The sequence below is a fragment of the Astatotilapia calliptera genome, unplaced genomic scaffold (assembly GCF_900246225.1).
Source record: "Astatotilapia calliptera unplaced genomic scaffold, fAstCal1.2 U_scaffold_86, whole genome shotgun sequence".
NCBI classification, from domain to species: Eukaryota; Metazoa; Chordata; class Actinopteri; order Cichliformes; family Cichlidae; genus Astatotilapia; species Astatotilapia calliptera.
In genome coordinates this window covers 49,436-66,729 of record NW_020535829.1, presented here as the reverse complement: position 1 = coordinate 66,729, position 17,294 = coordinate 49,436, and the positions used below count along the sequence as shown (strand labels likewise).

The window sequence follows — 17,294 nt, the reverse complement described above, 5'->3', positions numbered from 1 at the left end:
TAGGGAGCCATCTGTAATAAGACTGTAATATACGCACACCTACGCTATTTTTCTTTTACGTTTTAGACTGTTGTGAAACTATGTTTATGTTTCATTTATGTTTTCAATCCTCTGGAAATTCGTTAGCACTTTTAATATGCACGACTAACAACATCTATGAGTGATTGCAAGTATTTATGAATACGTAGGGAGGGAAGTATCTCATTTGCACATCTTTTCTTTGCTTCACCATCTTCTCTGCTGAGCAGATTGGGGCTCTAAAATTTAAATTTAAAGGTCTGTATTTATTAGTAGTGGGCTTTAAATAAATATTTAATAATATTTCTGAGATGTTACTGACTGTCTCGAGGCATACTAAACATAACTATGGTAATTTCTCATGTTCTTCCACATCATTTGTATTTAGGTAATGCAGTTTACTTGTTCTCTTCACATAACTACAAGGTTAGTCAATCAATCATACATACATGGTAAATGGTAAATGCCTGCATTTGTATAGTGCTTTTCTAGTCCCTAAGGACCCCAAAGCGCTTCACACTACATTCAGTCATTCACCCATTCACACACACATTCACACACTGGCGATGGCAAGCTACATTGTAGCCACAGCTGCTCTGGGGCGCACTGACAGAGGCGAGGCTGCCGGACACTGGCGCCACCGGGCCCTCTGACATACATGCATGCATGTATCTATGTAACTCTTATCCAACACAGGGTCACAGAGGGGGTTGGGCCAGCTGGCATGGACACATTGGTATTTAAATGATGCTCAGTTGCTTCAGGGGTCCAGTGTGTCAAGAAAATATTCCCCACACCATTACACCGCCACAACGATGAACCATTGATACAAAGCAGAATTGTTTTTTACATCAATTTCTGACTATTTCCTGCAATTCGAGACTCATTGGAGCATGCAATGCGTTATCATTCTTTCACTGTCAAATTGCAGCCTTTTTCCTGTTCTTATCTAACAGGAACAGCACCCGGTGTGGTCTTCTGCTGCTGTAGCCCATCAGTTTCAAGATCTGTGATCAATTTGTGATCAATTCACAAATGCTCTTCAGCATACACTGACTGCAATGAATGGTTATTCTAATCGGGGCTCTGGCATCAACCAAACATTTTCACCCAAATAACTGCCATTCAGGGGATATTTTCTCTTTTTAGGACCATTACCTTTGAACTTTAGAGAGGGCTGAGCAGGCAGCCAGCCTGCCGGGTCAGCCGTTTCTGAAATATCAACATCTGTGCCCTGTTTAAAATCACTTAAATCAGCTTCCATCTCCATTCTGATGCTCAGTTTGAACTTCAGCAGGTGACTGGCTAATTGGATTAGGATTAACAAGCAGCTGAACATGTATACCCAATGAGCTACTGAGTAATTTATTTAGTCAATCTGAATCATCTTCAGAGCCTCCTAACTTGAGCTTGCAGAGTTGCATTAGTAGCTTGCAACAGAGATATTGGTAAGTGACTTAAACTTCACTTACACGAAAAAGGACCAAGTTGCCTCCTGTCAACATAATCAATGCAGTAGTTTTACTTTCACTTTGTAGGCGTAACGTTTCCTGTCTCTGAAATGTGCAGTTAGTGCAACACGAAAGTCGGATCTACTGAATGTTAGATACAGGTCTCCATGTGGTTTTGAAAAGTTAAGCCCATGGAAGTCCCTCAGAACTTCATTCTTTCAATTAGCCAGCAGGGGGCAGCTCCTCTGGATATAAACAAGCCTAATGCTAATTGAAAACTTCAGTAAACAGTTTACCGATGAATCACGAACACTGGTTTCTGATCTCATTTAATACAGCTTGACATTCATCGTGTAAATTATGGCCTTCTTTAGAATAAAAAAACGCAGGGTGAGCTTTGAAACCCCAAGCCAACGTCTTGAAAAGATGATTTTAGTGGGTGACATCATGTCTGGCTACAACCATTTTTTCTAAACAATCTGTGTGTCAGAATTAGTGCACACAAATCAAAAGCTGTTGTGGGAGAGCAAAACAACAACAAAGTCTGATTAATTTAAAGTTATTGGTACTGCTGAGCTTTCAGGAGATATCCAATCCTCTTTTGCTATGTATGACCATTGCTCACCCTGAGCTGGATAATTTAGCAGATATCAGTAGTTTATGATTAATAGAGTAGGTGTGCTTTGCAAAAAAAAAAAATTCACTCACATATTCTGAGGGCGTCTTGTCCAATCAAGACACATAGGCAGAAGTGAATTAGTAAAAATCTTTGTTTACTTTGCACACAGCAGCCTCCTGTGAAATCCTAGCTTATGAAAAGAAAATAACTTTCTTAGTTTCTCTTTTGATTTGTTCGCAGTTATGTTAGACATAATCTTACTGTTAGTCACTCAAATGTGCTCTGCATGTAGCTTTGCTTTATCCAAACCAGTTGTTTATTTCCAGTATGTCAATCACATGTTTAATTACTGATTCCTTCAAATCTTAAAAGGTGGTGCCACTGTGTGATTTTCAAACATTTATAACTTGACTGTTTTGATTGTTTGTTTACAGCTTTGCCTTCACAGCATTGCACTCTATGACTCCTGCTGACAGCATCTGGTTTATCTGTGGGGATGTGAAGCCGTACTCCTGTAGGACCTCAGCCGTGTGTTCTCCAGTAACGGGGTCGGAGGTGAGGCAAGGCTCAGCAGGAGTGCGAGACAGAACCGGGGCTGGTCGGGGGCTTTCTTCCCCACTGGAGTCCTTTATGAAAGAGCCTCTTTCCCGGTTATGTGGGTGTGAGCTCACCTGGTCAAAAGACAACACAGGTGTAACACAAGCATCAGTCCCATCAAAAATCTCTGACCACTCCGCCTGGCTCTTTGAGGCAAAACGCTCTGTGAAGATTCGTCTGAGCTCTGGCCAATCATCAAAGCTCATCTGAGAAGGCAACTCTCCAGCATCCAACTCTAAGCCTAGAAAGAAAAAACAAAAAAACAAAACTTTTTATGACCCAAAAGTAATATCAAGTTAAATAAACTTCAGTATAACAAGCTGGTGCAGAAGCAGCCAACACTTTCATCTCAGTATGGGCTGCTGATCTTGCTGAAGGTCCAAGTTGGCCACATGATGTAATCATTTTAACCACTCGTTACTGCTCTACTAAATAATGAATAATGACTCCATGTGCAGGATTTAAGCACTGACTTTAATATAGCAGTTTTTTTCTGTAATTTCTTATGCACAATTTCTCTTTCAGCCAAATACGACAGACAGGAGTGATCAGCAGCGCAGTATTTTCATATAATGAATACATAAAAGGTATATATATATATATATATATATATATATATATATATATATATATATATATATATATATACACTGAACAAAAATATAAACGCAACACTTTTGTTTTTGCTCCCATTCCCCATGGGATGGACGAAGAGACCTAAAATTCATTCCAGATACACAATATAACCATCCCTCCCAAACAGTGGTCACAAATCAGTCCAAATGTGTGGTAGTGGGCACATCTGCCATATTGAGATAATCCATCCCACAACGTGGTGGCACTGTGAATGCGGGGTCCTGGAAGTGCGGGTCCTTAGAATGAGGTCCCGCCAGCTCTGGAAATTCTCTGGAAATTCTTCCCACGGGACATTTCCCACTGGGGCAGTTTCATGATGACAAACTACTCTCAGGCATTGACCTAGAAATTGATGGTGACATGCTGCACCCTGAAGCCGTGCAGACCTACCAACGCTTCATATTACTGAGAGATAAGAGGCGGCTCGTCATTCTTTTTTGGCCATTTTTAGAGAAATGTTGTGCCACATAATACTGACCTATGAATCGCCCAAGCCTCAAAAAGGCACCTAACTCAGGGGATGACAGTTTGACAGGCCTTCAATAGCTTTTGCACCATTGAGCCGAAAACTGCATTAGCTGAAAACTTGACACATGTGCATGATGTACATTATGTAAAAAATATTGAGGAAACTGGACAGGTGGATAGGAAAAAAAAGTGACAGGACCAAAAAACTCTGCAGCAGATGAGCAGTATCTGAAAGTCACGTCCTTATGAAAAAGGTAAAAAAAAAATCCACACCTGACACAGAAGCTGAGAGATGCATCTGGCCCTTCAGTTGATTCATCCACTGAAGCCTCATCAGAACTAGTCTCAGTGGAAGCGTGGCTCTAAAAACGCTGTTGTTGAGGAAGGCAAACAGGGAGAGAAGGCTGAGGTATGCTAAATTTTCTGTTTCTGCCTGCATTTCCGCCAGTGGTGTTGGGCATGTTTTCAAAACCGATGGAATTACGAAAGTAGAAAACTACTGTCCGATTTTGATCCCCCATGTGATTCCACCCGGAAAGCATCTGATTGGCAACGGCTTCATTTTTCAGCATCAAAACACACTGTCAATGCAGTAAAAGAATACCTGGATAGAAAGAACCCAGACCTCAAGATTACTGAAAGAGTTATCACTGAAAAAGATATTACTGAAAGATCATCTTGACAGAGAACAAAACAAAAAGCAGCCAACATCCAAAGAAGGGCTTTGAATGATCTTCAACAAGTCAGGAGAAATATTCCTGACGACCACTTAAAAATGACAACAAAAAAAAAGCTTGTGTAGGAGAATCCAAGCTGTGTTGAAGAGTAAAAGTTGTTGTAAGAATTCAGTTTCAGTGTTTGCCTGTTTCAACAAATCGCTGCATTCATTTCCAATTTTCCAAGTAAAATATGAAGCAATGAGGGTTAGCTCGAGACTTTGGCAGTGTACTGTAATGCTTCACTTTGCTCAAATATTGATCAGAGTCATGATTGGATGGGTTACAGGCAGTTTTCTGATTCATTCATTTTTGGATTGAACCTTAAACTTGATTCTTAGCCACCATAAATGTTTCCTATTGTTGATTCAAATAAGTCAACAAACCTTTAAGCAGCTGTTTGTAGAACTGAGGTTCAATGGCACCAACAGCCATGAACTGTCCATCCGAAGTCTGGTAGGTATCGTAGAAGGGAGCTCCACTGTCCAACATATTTTCTCCTCTAGACCGGTTCCACAAACCAATACTACGAGATTTCCATAAAAACGAACCCATATATGCTGCTCCTTCCACCTGAAGAGTATGAGACAGGAAGACAGGGATTCATATTTCATGTCATTGAAAAAAAAGAAACAATTTTCTTTTCATTTTTATTTTTTCCTTTAATTCATTAGTGTGAGTGTAGATAACTGTCACACATATGACAGAGGATATTGTTTTTTATGCAGGTTGGCATGAAAATCTTTAGAGAACAGAAAATACAAAGCAAAGATGAAATGTGGTGTCAGTGCAACAACGACACGCACAAATCACATTCTAAATACTAACACAGCTTTCTGTATTCAGAGCTTATTTAAACTGGTGCCGCTTCCACTGCTGCTGAGTAAACAGAAAAAGCTTGATCAAAAAAATAATGAATGCATGACATAAAAAATGCAAATAATAACATTGCTGGGAGGGAATCAGTCAGCAATAGTGCTTCTGCAAAGGCAGTAAGAGAGTAACTACCATCACTCTCTTACTGCTGATTACAATCACTTTGTGTGACCTCTAATTGACAGCATGCTTATTATTAAGGGTTACATGAGCAAATACGTTTAACTGGATTTATCAATACATCAGCTAAACATACATACCACATAATTAACATTTAACTATGGCAGTGGCTGAAGTTTAAGCTTTGAGTCACATTAATCTTGTGCTTGGACTTTGTTTTTTCCCCTCACGTTTTTTTTGTTTTTTTTACTTGCCTGACACTAGAAGGGTCAACGACAGCACTAAATTAGCACAGAGGCACTAGTACCGGCCAAATGGTTATCATAAAAACCAATGCTGGCATCAGCCCCGGATTTTACAAGCTGTGCATCTATATAATACAGCTCTGTGAGCCGTCAGAGACAAAGCAGAGTGGAGAAAGATCTCCAGCTAGTCGGGGCTTCAGTGATTTCACTGTTACTCGCTGCCAAAAAAACCCCCAAATTATTGTTTGAAGAATATTGCTTTCTCTTTTGATGATCTTCACTCATGAAAAATGCATTTCTGGTTTAGAACAATGAGACCATAAGTGTGGAGTGCAGTGTTAATAGTCTGTTTTCTTGTGTACCTCATACTGTATACAGCAGCTGAATCCACTCATCCCCTCAATAAGATCTCTAAGAGCAAGAGCTGACACAAAAATAGGAGAAAAATAGGAGATCATTGTCTGTCTTTATTTAAAGCTATAAAACCTGCAATCATTGATATCTTTAACCGCTTGGAAGCAACGCAAATAACTAAGGAACACAACACTGACATATCATAGATTTTTAAATCGATTTGGCAAACATTAGCAAGCAGCTGCTTATTGGACTTGTGTCTGTATCCACCTGCTGAACAAGCACCCAGTATTTATTATCTTGAGTTATATTTAGCTGTTTTTGTGGTTTCTATTATCATCTAAATACTGCCTGTCTGTTGTCTGCTGCCAAGTATAAAGTGTAGTGTTGAGCGAGCCTTCCAGAGTCGTTTCACTGAAAAGAGCTCGGAGGGCAGTGAGAATGAACACTGAAGCTTCAGAGTAGATTACTAAACAATGGGGGGAAAATCAGCAAAGCAAAGGAAGCTGCACACACAGGTAATCATACCTTCAAGTGACTCTTTCACAATCAATGTTTCTAAATTCCCTGAAATTGTCTGTAAAGTGCCCACAGGTGTGAATTTAAATATGTCCACGTATGGCAGAATGGCAGAAAAGCACACGATGAGCGTGTAATGCACCCTGCCTTCAGATACAGAGCGTGCTGGCACTGGCTGCAGCCCACCTAAGCATCAAAACGATAGGCATGTCAGGTACGGACGGACAGTAATGGACACTAATAATATAATTGATAGCAGACCAGTGATGTTGAGAGAAAAATTAGAAATCATGTCGAACATGTGTCACAGTTGGTAGTTGTGATGCAGTTGGTGTACTGCTGGGCATTTAATCAGCTCCTGCACTGACACATAGAACAGGCCACAACAGGTGTTTCTACAACCTCACGCTTCATTAAAGAGAATCCAAGGCAATATAATAAACTAATCAAATTGATGTTCTGTCTATGTAGTATCATTAACAACTTGAAAAACAACATCTGCATTATTCTACTTATAGAATAATGAAATTTTTTATTATTTTTATGGTTTTTTGCCATTTTTTCTGCATAAAGCTTAACTTCAGTTCTTTTCATAAATATAAAATAGTTATTACTTTTAAAAATTTTAACCCTTTAAACACCAGTTTAATAGTAGAGTCTGGCGCATGTCATTGATTCACATCAACATTGATTATTGAATACCATTGAATACCAGTTAGATCACATAATCCTAGGAACTCATAAATGGAAAACATCATAAAACCCCAATTTCTTTTCAAAATAATACATGCCATCTGATTTCTTTTCTAACCATGATGGAGGTTAGATGTGTAGCAATAATTAACAGTATCAATGAATTTTATGCGTCTTTGTTTTTTTGTGCAGTGACAGAAGAACATAAAAAATTCCCTCTCAGCTTGTTCGTGGCCAAAAATGGCCACCCCTGTTTATGTTACAAATGTCTATAAAATTCATATATATTAAAGCATTTTTCTACTTTCATTGACTTGATTTTTTAAATTAGCACCAGTCCTAGTCATGAAAACCAAAATATAATTCAAATTCAGATATTATACCCTTTGAATACCAGTCAGATTATGTATTATTACTACGCTTTTGGGGGAAAATAGTAATAGAGTTCACATTTTTTAGCATATGAATGATGAAACCTAATATTTTTTTTTATCATCATCGCAGGTCAGTAACAGTAACAATGTTACTGGGGGGGGGGGGGGGGGGGGGTTGAATGAATGGCCAAGAAGAAAATCACAATTTTATATTCCAGTGTGTGCTTCTGTGTTCATCCTCATTAGCAGCAAGATGTACTAACCACAGTAGAGTGGTTTTTGTAGCACACTTTCTACACCTGGTGCAAGGGGCTGCTGCTGCAATCCTGGAGGTGCACCTTTTGCACCTTCTTCTCACTTCATTCACAGCAAAATCTCCAGTGTTAAATTAACACTGGAGAGTGTCTATATGGGTCCACACCTCTGAGTGTTAAATACAACACTGTTGAGTGTTAAATTAACACTTTTGACAGTGTTATATGTTTAAAAGTAACCTAGTCAGTTTTGAAGATTAACAATGGCTAACACTGAGCAGTGCTGATTTTCTAACACTGGAAAATAACTCAAAATGTTAGAAACAGTGCTGTTGTCGTTTGAGCTGCAGCTGCAGCTGCAGCTGCAGGTTTGAACAAAATGTCCTGTGATTGGGTTTTGGTTTTTTTTAGAGTTAACATTTTGGGTATGGTCTCTTTTTATGAAAAATACTGAGTAAAAGTGCTTTTAGCATGTGCTTCAAAGCTGAGTTTGACTGGGCTCAATAGCCTGCATCGACAGAAATTCACTGCAGCATCATTATTTATTCCAGTCTGTTACGTTCTGTGAGGCTGTGGGAGTGTGTGGGTGGGGTGTTTGCCCACTCCTACCCCTCTCTGTCTCTCTCACTCTCCTCTCTCCCCAGGACACAGCTGCTGCTGATTAGCCTCGTTTGCCACCTGACTCCAGTCAGCAATCATCCTCTGAGGCTATTTAAACTGGGGATGAGCTGTGAGCAGGGTGGCTTTTTTCCTCGGTGGCTCTACGCATTTCGGTGCTAGATGTTGGACAGACAGCCTCTTTCTGACCAGTGAGCAGACGGGCTTGTGGGCCCTGAGAGTGTCTCCCCGTGGTGGGGAGTAGGGTAGGAAGTGTGGGAAGTGCCGCCTTTTTTATTGTGTTTGTTTGGTAGTCTTCCTGCCTTTCGTGGCTGCGAGCGTTTTCTTTGTTTCTTTGGCGTTGTTGGTAAGACGGCGTTGCCGGCCCTTTAAGTTAATGTTAATGTCGTTTGTAATCCACCTGTACCATTTCGTAATAAAGTTCTATTAATACAGAACAACTCTGTCTGTTTTCCTTTTCATTCTGATTCCGGACTCATTTGTTACTGGTCCCCTCACTCATATGCCTAGACCCCTTCGGGGGGAACGTAACACAGTCTATCTTGCAAATACATGTTTGTGCTGCAATGTCATGCTCAAACACAAACTATTAGATCCTTAAGATCAAACCTATGTCAAAATTGTTTCATTATTTTTGGTCCATTGGAGTGTGGTAAGCCATCAAAGGCCGCTACTAGAAACTCGGAATATTACATGAAATCGCTTGCTTGGCCAAAAATGGGTAAATGATGTAATTTGGTAAAAAACATTAAGTCAAGTCAAGTTGGCTTTATTGTCACTTCAACCATATACAGTTTAACAGTACACAGTGAGGCGAAACAACGTTCCTCCAGGAACCAAGGTGCTACATGCAACATAAATTTACAACATAATTTAACAAAAAAACTCTAAACTAGCTAACTAAGAGGCCTAGTTAGCTGGCTAGCTAGACAGACTAGACAGACTGACCTAACATAAATTACAACATAAATGAACAAAAAAACTACAATTTTCATGTGTTGAGTTTAGAATGAAAGCATTTTTACCTAAATCGCCTGATATAGTACTGTCAGTAACAACGAATCAAAAAAGGTGGTTATAATGGGTTTCAATTGGCCAAAAATAGCCACGATATAATCAAGAGGAACAATTTGGTGTATAGTGAATATTATTGATATTATTAAGGAGCTGATGTTGAAAATTAAAAAATCCAAAAAAATACACACCTTTGGGAAGTTTCATTCCATTTGCATTAACAGAACGAAAATGGTTGAAAAAAGAATAGTGAAGTGCAAAAAGAGCAACAAAAAGACAGTAAGCTGGATAGTGGGGGAGAGAAAATGCCACATGCTGAAAGGTTAGTGAATAATCAGAAGCTTATCCAGGGACTAACGAGTGGATAGGATGCACTTCACCAGGACCAACAAAACTGCAGGAACTAACCTCAACCTTCAGCTTGCCTCAAAACTCAAGGCTGAAGAGCCGTGAGACTGAATCAGGTCATTTAAAGTAGCAGAGGAAGGAGATGAAAAACAGGTGGGCGAAGGAACTGATTGAGACTGCATAAAGAACAACAGGACAGAGCCACAGCTCTGGCACCACCCCACAGCTTCAAGCAGTCCACCTGCACCAACATAACATTCTCCTCTTGGAAGCCCAAATGAACAAATGCTCCTAGCAGCAATACTGACAGCCATATCAGGCACAAAATAAAGCTGTAAGTACTGGCACAAAATGCAAGAAGTTGCCACTCTGCCAGCCTCAAACCTTTGAAAATCAAGTTAGAAAGAATAACATAAATACTACAGTATCTTAATTTGGGGTTTTGATATGATATTTTCTATAAATTTGCACATCACAAATAATAACATTCAAAATTGCCTTTCAGTCGCAATTTATCACCATGCCTATTTAGGACATCTCAATAGTAGCTTATCAAAGTTGCTTATTCTTTTTGGTAGTTCAAAAAAACTAAACAACCCCCCACCCCAACAAAAAAAAAAACCACTAGTAAATCTGGCCTTAAGAATTCTACAAGTAAAATAAAAATACGTTAAAATTAATTAAATACAATACGAAAGATGCAAGTTTTAGTGTGCAGTCTTACGTTGTGGTTATTAATGGTCTTTTCCCAACACCTCTACAATCTAATCAACTGTCTCTATTCTAATTGGAGGATAGATTTTTTTAAGCCATCATAAAAGTGCTGTACCTGACTGGATTATACTACAGTAAAATCCAGTCAACATATGTACTGATCATGTTTGTATAGGATAGGTAGGTAGGGTAAAACCATAATTATGTATGCATTAATAAAAAAAAATTATTTAACACACATATTATAAGTTTCATAAAAAGGCTGAATTTAAGCCAAAGATTTTATACTGAATTGTAATACTCTGCATTTCGCATCCCTCATTAAGTGGATGCTGACATGCATATGCTTATGCCACTAACAACCTGAGGGTGAGGACACTAAGTAACACAGCATGAAAATTGAAATTACACCAGACCAAACAAACATAAAATGCATTAAACAGTTCTATGAATTTGAATACAGCGCTAATACATACTCTATATTGCCAAAACTATTTGCTCCTCTGCCTTCACATGCACATAAACTTAAACATCCCATTCTTAATTCATAAGTTTAGTATGATGTTGGCCCACCCTTTCCACCTGTAACAGCTTCCACTGATCTGGGAAGGTTTCCCACAAGGTTTTAGTGTGTTTATGGGATTTTTATGGGGTTTGCTTTGTGCACTGGTGCACACAGTCATGTTGGAACGTGAAATTGTACAAAATATCTTGGTATGCTAGTAAGAGTACTAACAGTTGGTTTCACTGGAACTACGGTGCTGAGCCCAACTCACTCTGGTTGCAGCATGCTTTACACTAACGCTTGGATGCAGCTGAGAAAACTACTAGATGTAGTCAATCAACATCACTAACAAGAAGTTAAAAGGCCTTTGCCTTGTCAGGTTTGTTGAACTGCATAAGCAGGGTCTCTCGCAGTGCACCATCGCTGCTGGATGTGGGATGCAGTAAGACAGTCATTTGGAATTTCTTAAATGATCCTGAGGGTTATGGAACAAAAAAGACAAGTGGAAGACCCCAAAAGGTTTCACCAGCACTGAGCCAGAGGATCCAACTGGCTGTCCGTCAAGACACTGGACGATCCTCGACCCAAATTAAGGCCATTACTGATGCCAACTGCAGCCCCATAACAATCAGACGGCATCTGAGACTGAAGGGCTTCAAAGACCTCGTCTCCTTGAACACCACAGAACTGACCGTTTGGACTTTGTAAGAGAGCATCAAACATGGGACAATGAAAGGTGGGAGAAAGTTTTATTCTCTGATGAGAATGTTTTCTATGCGCCAAAGTGGAGGAGGCACCATAATGGGGTGCTTTTTCCTTCAGTGGAACAATGGAGCTTCAGGAGGTGCAGGGGCATCAAACGGCTGCTGGCTATGTCCAGATGCTGCAGAGAGCATCCCTCGTGGGCCCTTGTTTGCATGGTAACAACTGGGTTTTTCAACAAGACAATGCTACAGTGCACAATGCCCACAGGACAAGGCACTTCTTCCCGTGATCTAAATCCAAATGAGAACCTTTCGGGATGGATGGCAACGGAAGTTTACGAAAATGGACAACAGTTCCAGACAATAGATGCCTTTTGTGTGGACATCTTCATCACTTGGAGAAATGTTCCCAGTCACCTCATGGAAAGGCTTGCATCAAGCATGCCACAACAAATTTTTGAAGTGATCAAAAACAATAATGGTGGAGCTACTCACTACTGAGTTCATGTTTGGAACTTTCATTTATGTTTTGGGGGGGTTTACAGTTTTTTTGGAGGTGTGGTCCTAAACTTTTCATCTGCTATAAAACGGCCTGTTTCAGCTTAAGCATTGTTTTCAAACAATTGTATGCTCAGAAAAATGTTTTGTCTCAGTCCCACTTCTTCTTGTTGCATGTTGAAGCTCTACTTGGAACATTTTTAAGGTCCAAACATGCAAAATATGATTTTTGCCCGTTTTCAAGTGGTGTTAAACTTTGAGCCTGTATTAATACCTTTTACCTTAAGTGGATCTGATAAAACCCCAAATAAATTCAAACTTGTGTACCCAAGTTAAAAATGTAAAAATATTAAACTTCATCCCCTCTCTGAGCTTTAGCACTGCATCTCAAATCTCTCTACAGCCAAAATAACTTTCACTTTCAGAACTTGTGATCAGTGAACAGTTCCCCACAGGGGTGAGATGTGCAGCTTCTTTCAACTTGCGAAACTGCAGCTATCTACTACAGCTGCTGTCTGGCACATCCTTCAGTTATGAAGGGCATCTCTGAAATTACATGTACAGTTTGTTGGCTTTGCAGCTGATGGCACAGCTGCTGTGCTGAGCTGATAGAGTGCGTGAAAAGACAGAGTGAAAAGATCATCTCTAACTTGACCGTCATTCCCGCCGTCAATTACCTGCGATCCATGAGTCTGTAAAACACATTACAGAGCTGCATCATTTTCACGTATTTATGACTTTTAATCTGAAAGGTTTGCTGCTGATCTCAGTAAACATGATCGAGTTTTATCCCTCCCTGTCCAGAGATTTGCAAATATGAGTTAAAGAGAAGCGGTGAAGTGCAGAGGATGCTATGTGGGAAAACAGAAAAAGTCCATCCTAAAAGCAGACTGTTGTCTTAGGAATGCAGAGGAATATCTATCTATCATTTTATAAATACACAGCATTTTATACCGTTGCATTTTTACATGATTTCACACACACACACACACACACGCACGCACGCACGCACGCACGCACGTACACGCACACGCACACACACACACGTAACACATTACAACATACCTGTAAATGTTGTTATATGTTAAAGTTCTGAAGTCGTTTAGTTTAAGTTCATATTATTCTATAACATTACACTGACAGCAGCAACAAATAGATAAATAGTCTAATAGGCTTGAGAGTATACAGGACCGCTCAGTTAGTGAAGTATTTTATATAATTATTATTTAAAAGTATCCCACTTCTTGCCCTATGGCAGCTGCTATGGGCTCCAGATAGCCCGATCCTGAGTTGGATAGGCAGAAGAGAACAGAAGAATGGATGGATTATGTAAAAACTGTAGAACTGCTGCAACTTCAAGCCACACTGGTAGCTATTTTTTTCTAACAGGATAAAAGGGTTGCAAACGTATTGCACTAAACAAAAATCTCCAAAGGATGTTGTGATGTTCCTGTTTAAAGACAGACTCAACTCTGTTTATCTGAACAGTGCAGCGCATTTGACGTGAGGGCTGTCAGTCTGTAGCTGCACTTCAGAGCAAAGAATACTGCTCTTTTTTTTTCAGCATTTTGACAAATCATTGTAAATACTTTAACACTTTCTATCACTTTAATTCAGCCGCCTGGTTCTAAACATTTTTCTGTCATAAGACAAGCTCAGAGCACACATTTATAACTGCTTCACACCCACTAGCATTTTTCTGTCTTTGCCTAATAAACCAGATGTTTGCAAGGAATCCACCTAATGACTTATCCTACTATCACAGGAAATACAATCACTTGAAGATACTCACACGGGCAGCGGAGTGGACATCGCACTGATTACTTTTTTATTATACTACAATAAGTACATTAAACTAATTTTTCATAGTGTGCTTAGTAGGGCTGAACGATATATCGCATTTGCGATAATATCGCGACATGATCAAGTGCAATTTTCTAACCGCAAAGGCTGCGATTATACTGCGATTATAAGGCTGTCCAAATTACTACCATATCCCAGAATTCATAGCGCGGCCCAGCCAAACTCCAGTTTCCAGCAATGGCGGCCGCTACTAAGTTTTAAAATTACTCATACTAATCTTTCTGGGTCACAAAATAAACTTTTAAAATATTTTCAGGCGAGAAAGTAGTTGTGTAAACATCAAATATCTGCTCGGTTTATCAAGATATCCCATATTTGCAAAAGTGCTTCGACGTTTTCAGAGGCGTCTGCTACCCACCAGCTCGACAGCTAGCCGGGAGCTCGAGGATTACTGATGCGGCCGAGAACGGCACAACTCCCGGCACATCATTTTCAGATCACCGCGGAGTTTCGCTGCTCGGGTTAAACGTAATATATAAGTCACTTAGACAACCTAAAAATGTTATTGTTGGGCTTTTTTCAGTGTTTTGTTTGTTCGTGAGTAAATCGGTTTGGCTGAGATTAAAGTTATTAGATTAGATAAAATAAAACTTTATTAATCCCCCGGGTGGGTTCCTCCTTGGTTTTCACACAGCTGACTAAACGTCAAACAGAAAACTTATTAAACAGAAGTATGAGACAGTCGAGAATTTACACCAGTGTCTGGTTATATTTTAGATAGCAAGAAGCAGACGGCCGAGTTTATTAAACTCCACCGAGACAGCGGTGACGCTAATCAGAAGGCTAGACCGTCCAATTTCACGCCTTTAAACTTTAAAGGCGTGTTTGTGTGTGTGTTTATACAATTGCTATTATGTTTGCACTTTATGTGTAATGTTACTGACTGCAGAGATCAGTAAGATGTGTGTATTTTTTATTTATTAGTTTTATTTATTTAATATTATTTTTTAATTGAATGACTGTCTAGTAGTTCACAGATGTCGAAAAACTGAGTGTGGTAAAGCCACTGATTTTTTTTATGTATATTTCTGCAATCTGCACATTGTACTGACTTTCATTTTAATGTTTACACCAGGGTTCCTTGTCAGCACTTTATGCTCAGATGTTTGTAAGCTAAAAATAAACTATTGTGTATGTTCAAATATACTGTTGTGATTGAAGAAGTTAAATAAAAATGTCAGTCATCAATTCATGCATCACCTCATGTCATCATAACAGAGGTCTGTCTTCCAGGAAAGAACAGTTTAAAATTAATGTAATATAGTATTGGCCATACTATATGATGTATTGCTTGTCTTTGTTTAATAATACAGAAGACAAAGACCTTAAAAAATAATCGCATATCGCATCGCAATCGCAATATTGGGGCAAAAAATCGCAATTAGATTATTTTCCATAATCGTTCAGCCCTAGTGCTTAGTGTTTCCTATGCTCTTGCAGGGGGAAAGGTATAACAGCCACACAGTTTACCACAGTGCAGTGCAACATAAAACAGAACACATAGTCTTAAGTTTGCAGGGCTTCTGTAAGTCTGAATATGTGCCAAGCACTTTGTACCAAGCACCTTAAGCATGTTATGATAAAAACAAAAATTTCTAACTATTACATTTATACAGTTCATGATAGTAGTTGTTTACATCAGTGGTGCTTACCATGCTAGCATCAATGATCTGTCCTTTCCCTGACTTTGTCCTCTCCAGCAGCGCCAGGACAATCCCCAGAGCGCACGTAAGACCACCGCCTCCAAAGTCTGCTAACAGATTCAGTGGAGCGTAAGGCTTCTCGCCGCTGCGACCCAGCCGGGATAAAAGGCCTATGACAGGAATGAAAAAGTAGAAGCTTTACGCAGAAAAACAAGTATTGTTGAGCTCAGTGAAAACAAAAGAGCCACAACAAACAGCAATGCATGAAAGATATTTAGTGGTGCGCAAGTGAACAGAACTCCTTCAATGGGTTTATTTTTCTTCTAGTCTGTCAAATCCATTGCTGGCATTGCTAAAGCAGCATGTAACCTTTGCTTTGTATTTTTTCCCTCCTTTTGCTTTTCCTGTAACAAAGGAATAGCATAAAAGGACCTTGGGGCACCGACTTAGCTTACTGGGATGAGGCGACGACCATATGCTGTATAGCACAGCGTGGCCGGCCCGGGTTCATATCTGACCCGTGGCCCTATAATAAGGCCAAAAAAAATCGTTTCTGTTGTTTTCTCACAAAGTACCATATAAGACAATATTTTTGGCTCGGCTTACATTGATGTCATCATTCCCTTTAATCCTTTATAAACATGGATAGTTTGGCTTGGTGTGCTGCAAGATAAAGCCCAAACAGACTATCAAAACTTGTTATCTAGACCTTTAAAATGCATCCTTGTAAGTGTAAATGTATGTATAAAATATTTCACCTCCTTTGCTGAAACTAAAATGATATTATTAGGAAACCACTAATGGGCTAATTATAACAGAAATGTGTTCTTGAACAGAGTTTTAGGGTGACTGCAAAGACTCTCTGAAAAAAATAAAATAAAATAATGCTGCAGTTAGTGAGTACAATTTATTACCCAGCATATGGCCATGAAAGTGCAAGAGGCCATGCAGATGGCCTTTTTTCATTTCGTAAAGACACCAAACGTAGGTGAAAGAGAGGGGAATGTGTGTGGGGGGTTAAATGCTTTTTAATATATTTTCAAAAATCCATCAAGTTCATCTGGTATAACCGGTGCCAACTGATTGATATTAACAATATGAATAAAAGAAATATCTAGAACCTCTTCTAAAATTCTCATTAATGCTTTAACAAGACTGAAGAAGAACCCTTTAATAAAGCAGTAAATCCTGCTTTATTAAAGGTTTCTTGGGGCTTGTTTAATTGGAGGCACAACTAGAAAGTACGTTTACATTATCAGACCTCATTTGGGAGTTTGTAGTCATACGCCCACTTGTCCTTTTAATAGATAGACATGCTCAACTGCTCATTAACACAAATATCTGAGTGAGAGCACGTAAGAATGTATGTACGCTAGTCTGCTGAAATGCAAGCTCTGCTCTAATTACACCTTACGATGCCCAAGTATAGCGACAATAAAGGAATCTT

General features: G+C 39.3%; 1 protein-coding gene across 2 annotated transcripts in view; it reads right to left on the bottom strand.

The window, feature by feature from the left end:
• Nucleotides 1-1,782: 1,782 nt before the first annotated feature.
• Nucleotides 1,783-17,294, bottom strand: part of LOC113018448 (alpha-methylacyl-CoA racemase-like) — a 28,574-nt gene continuing 13,062 nt past the window's right edge. For both annotated transcript variants that reach the window (XM_026161512.1, XM_026161511.1), the window contains exons 4-6: nucleotides 15,857-16,017; nucleotides 4,892-5,078; nucleotides 1,783-2,926 (exon numbers count right to left, since the gene is read on the bottom strand). In XM_026161512.1, the coding sequence (XP_026017297.1) occupies nucleotides 2,517-2,926; nucleotides 4,892-5,078; nucleotides 15,857-16,017 (758 nt within the window). In that variant the 3' untranslated portion in view covers nucleotides 1,783-2,516. The remainder of the gene's footprint in view (nucleotides 2,927-4,891; nucleotides 5,079-15,856; nucleotides 16,018-17,294) is intronic.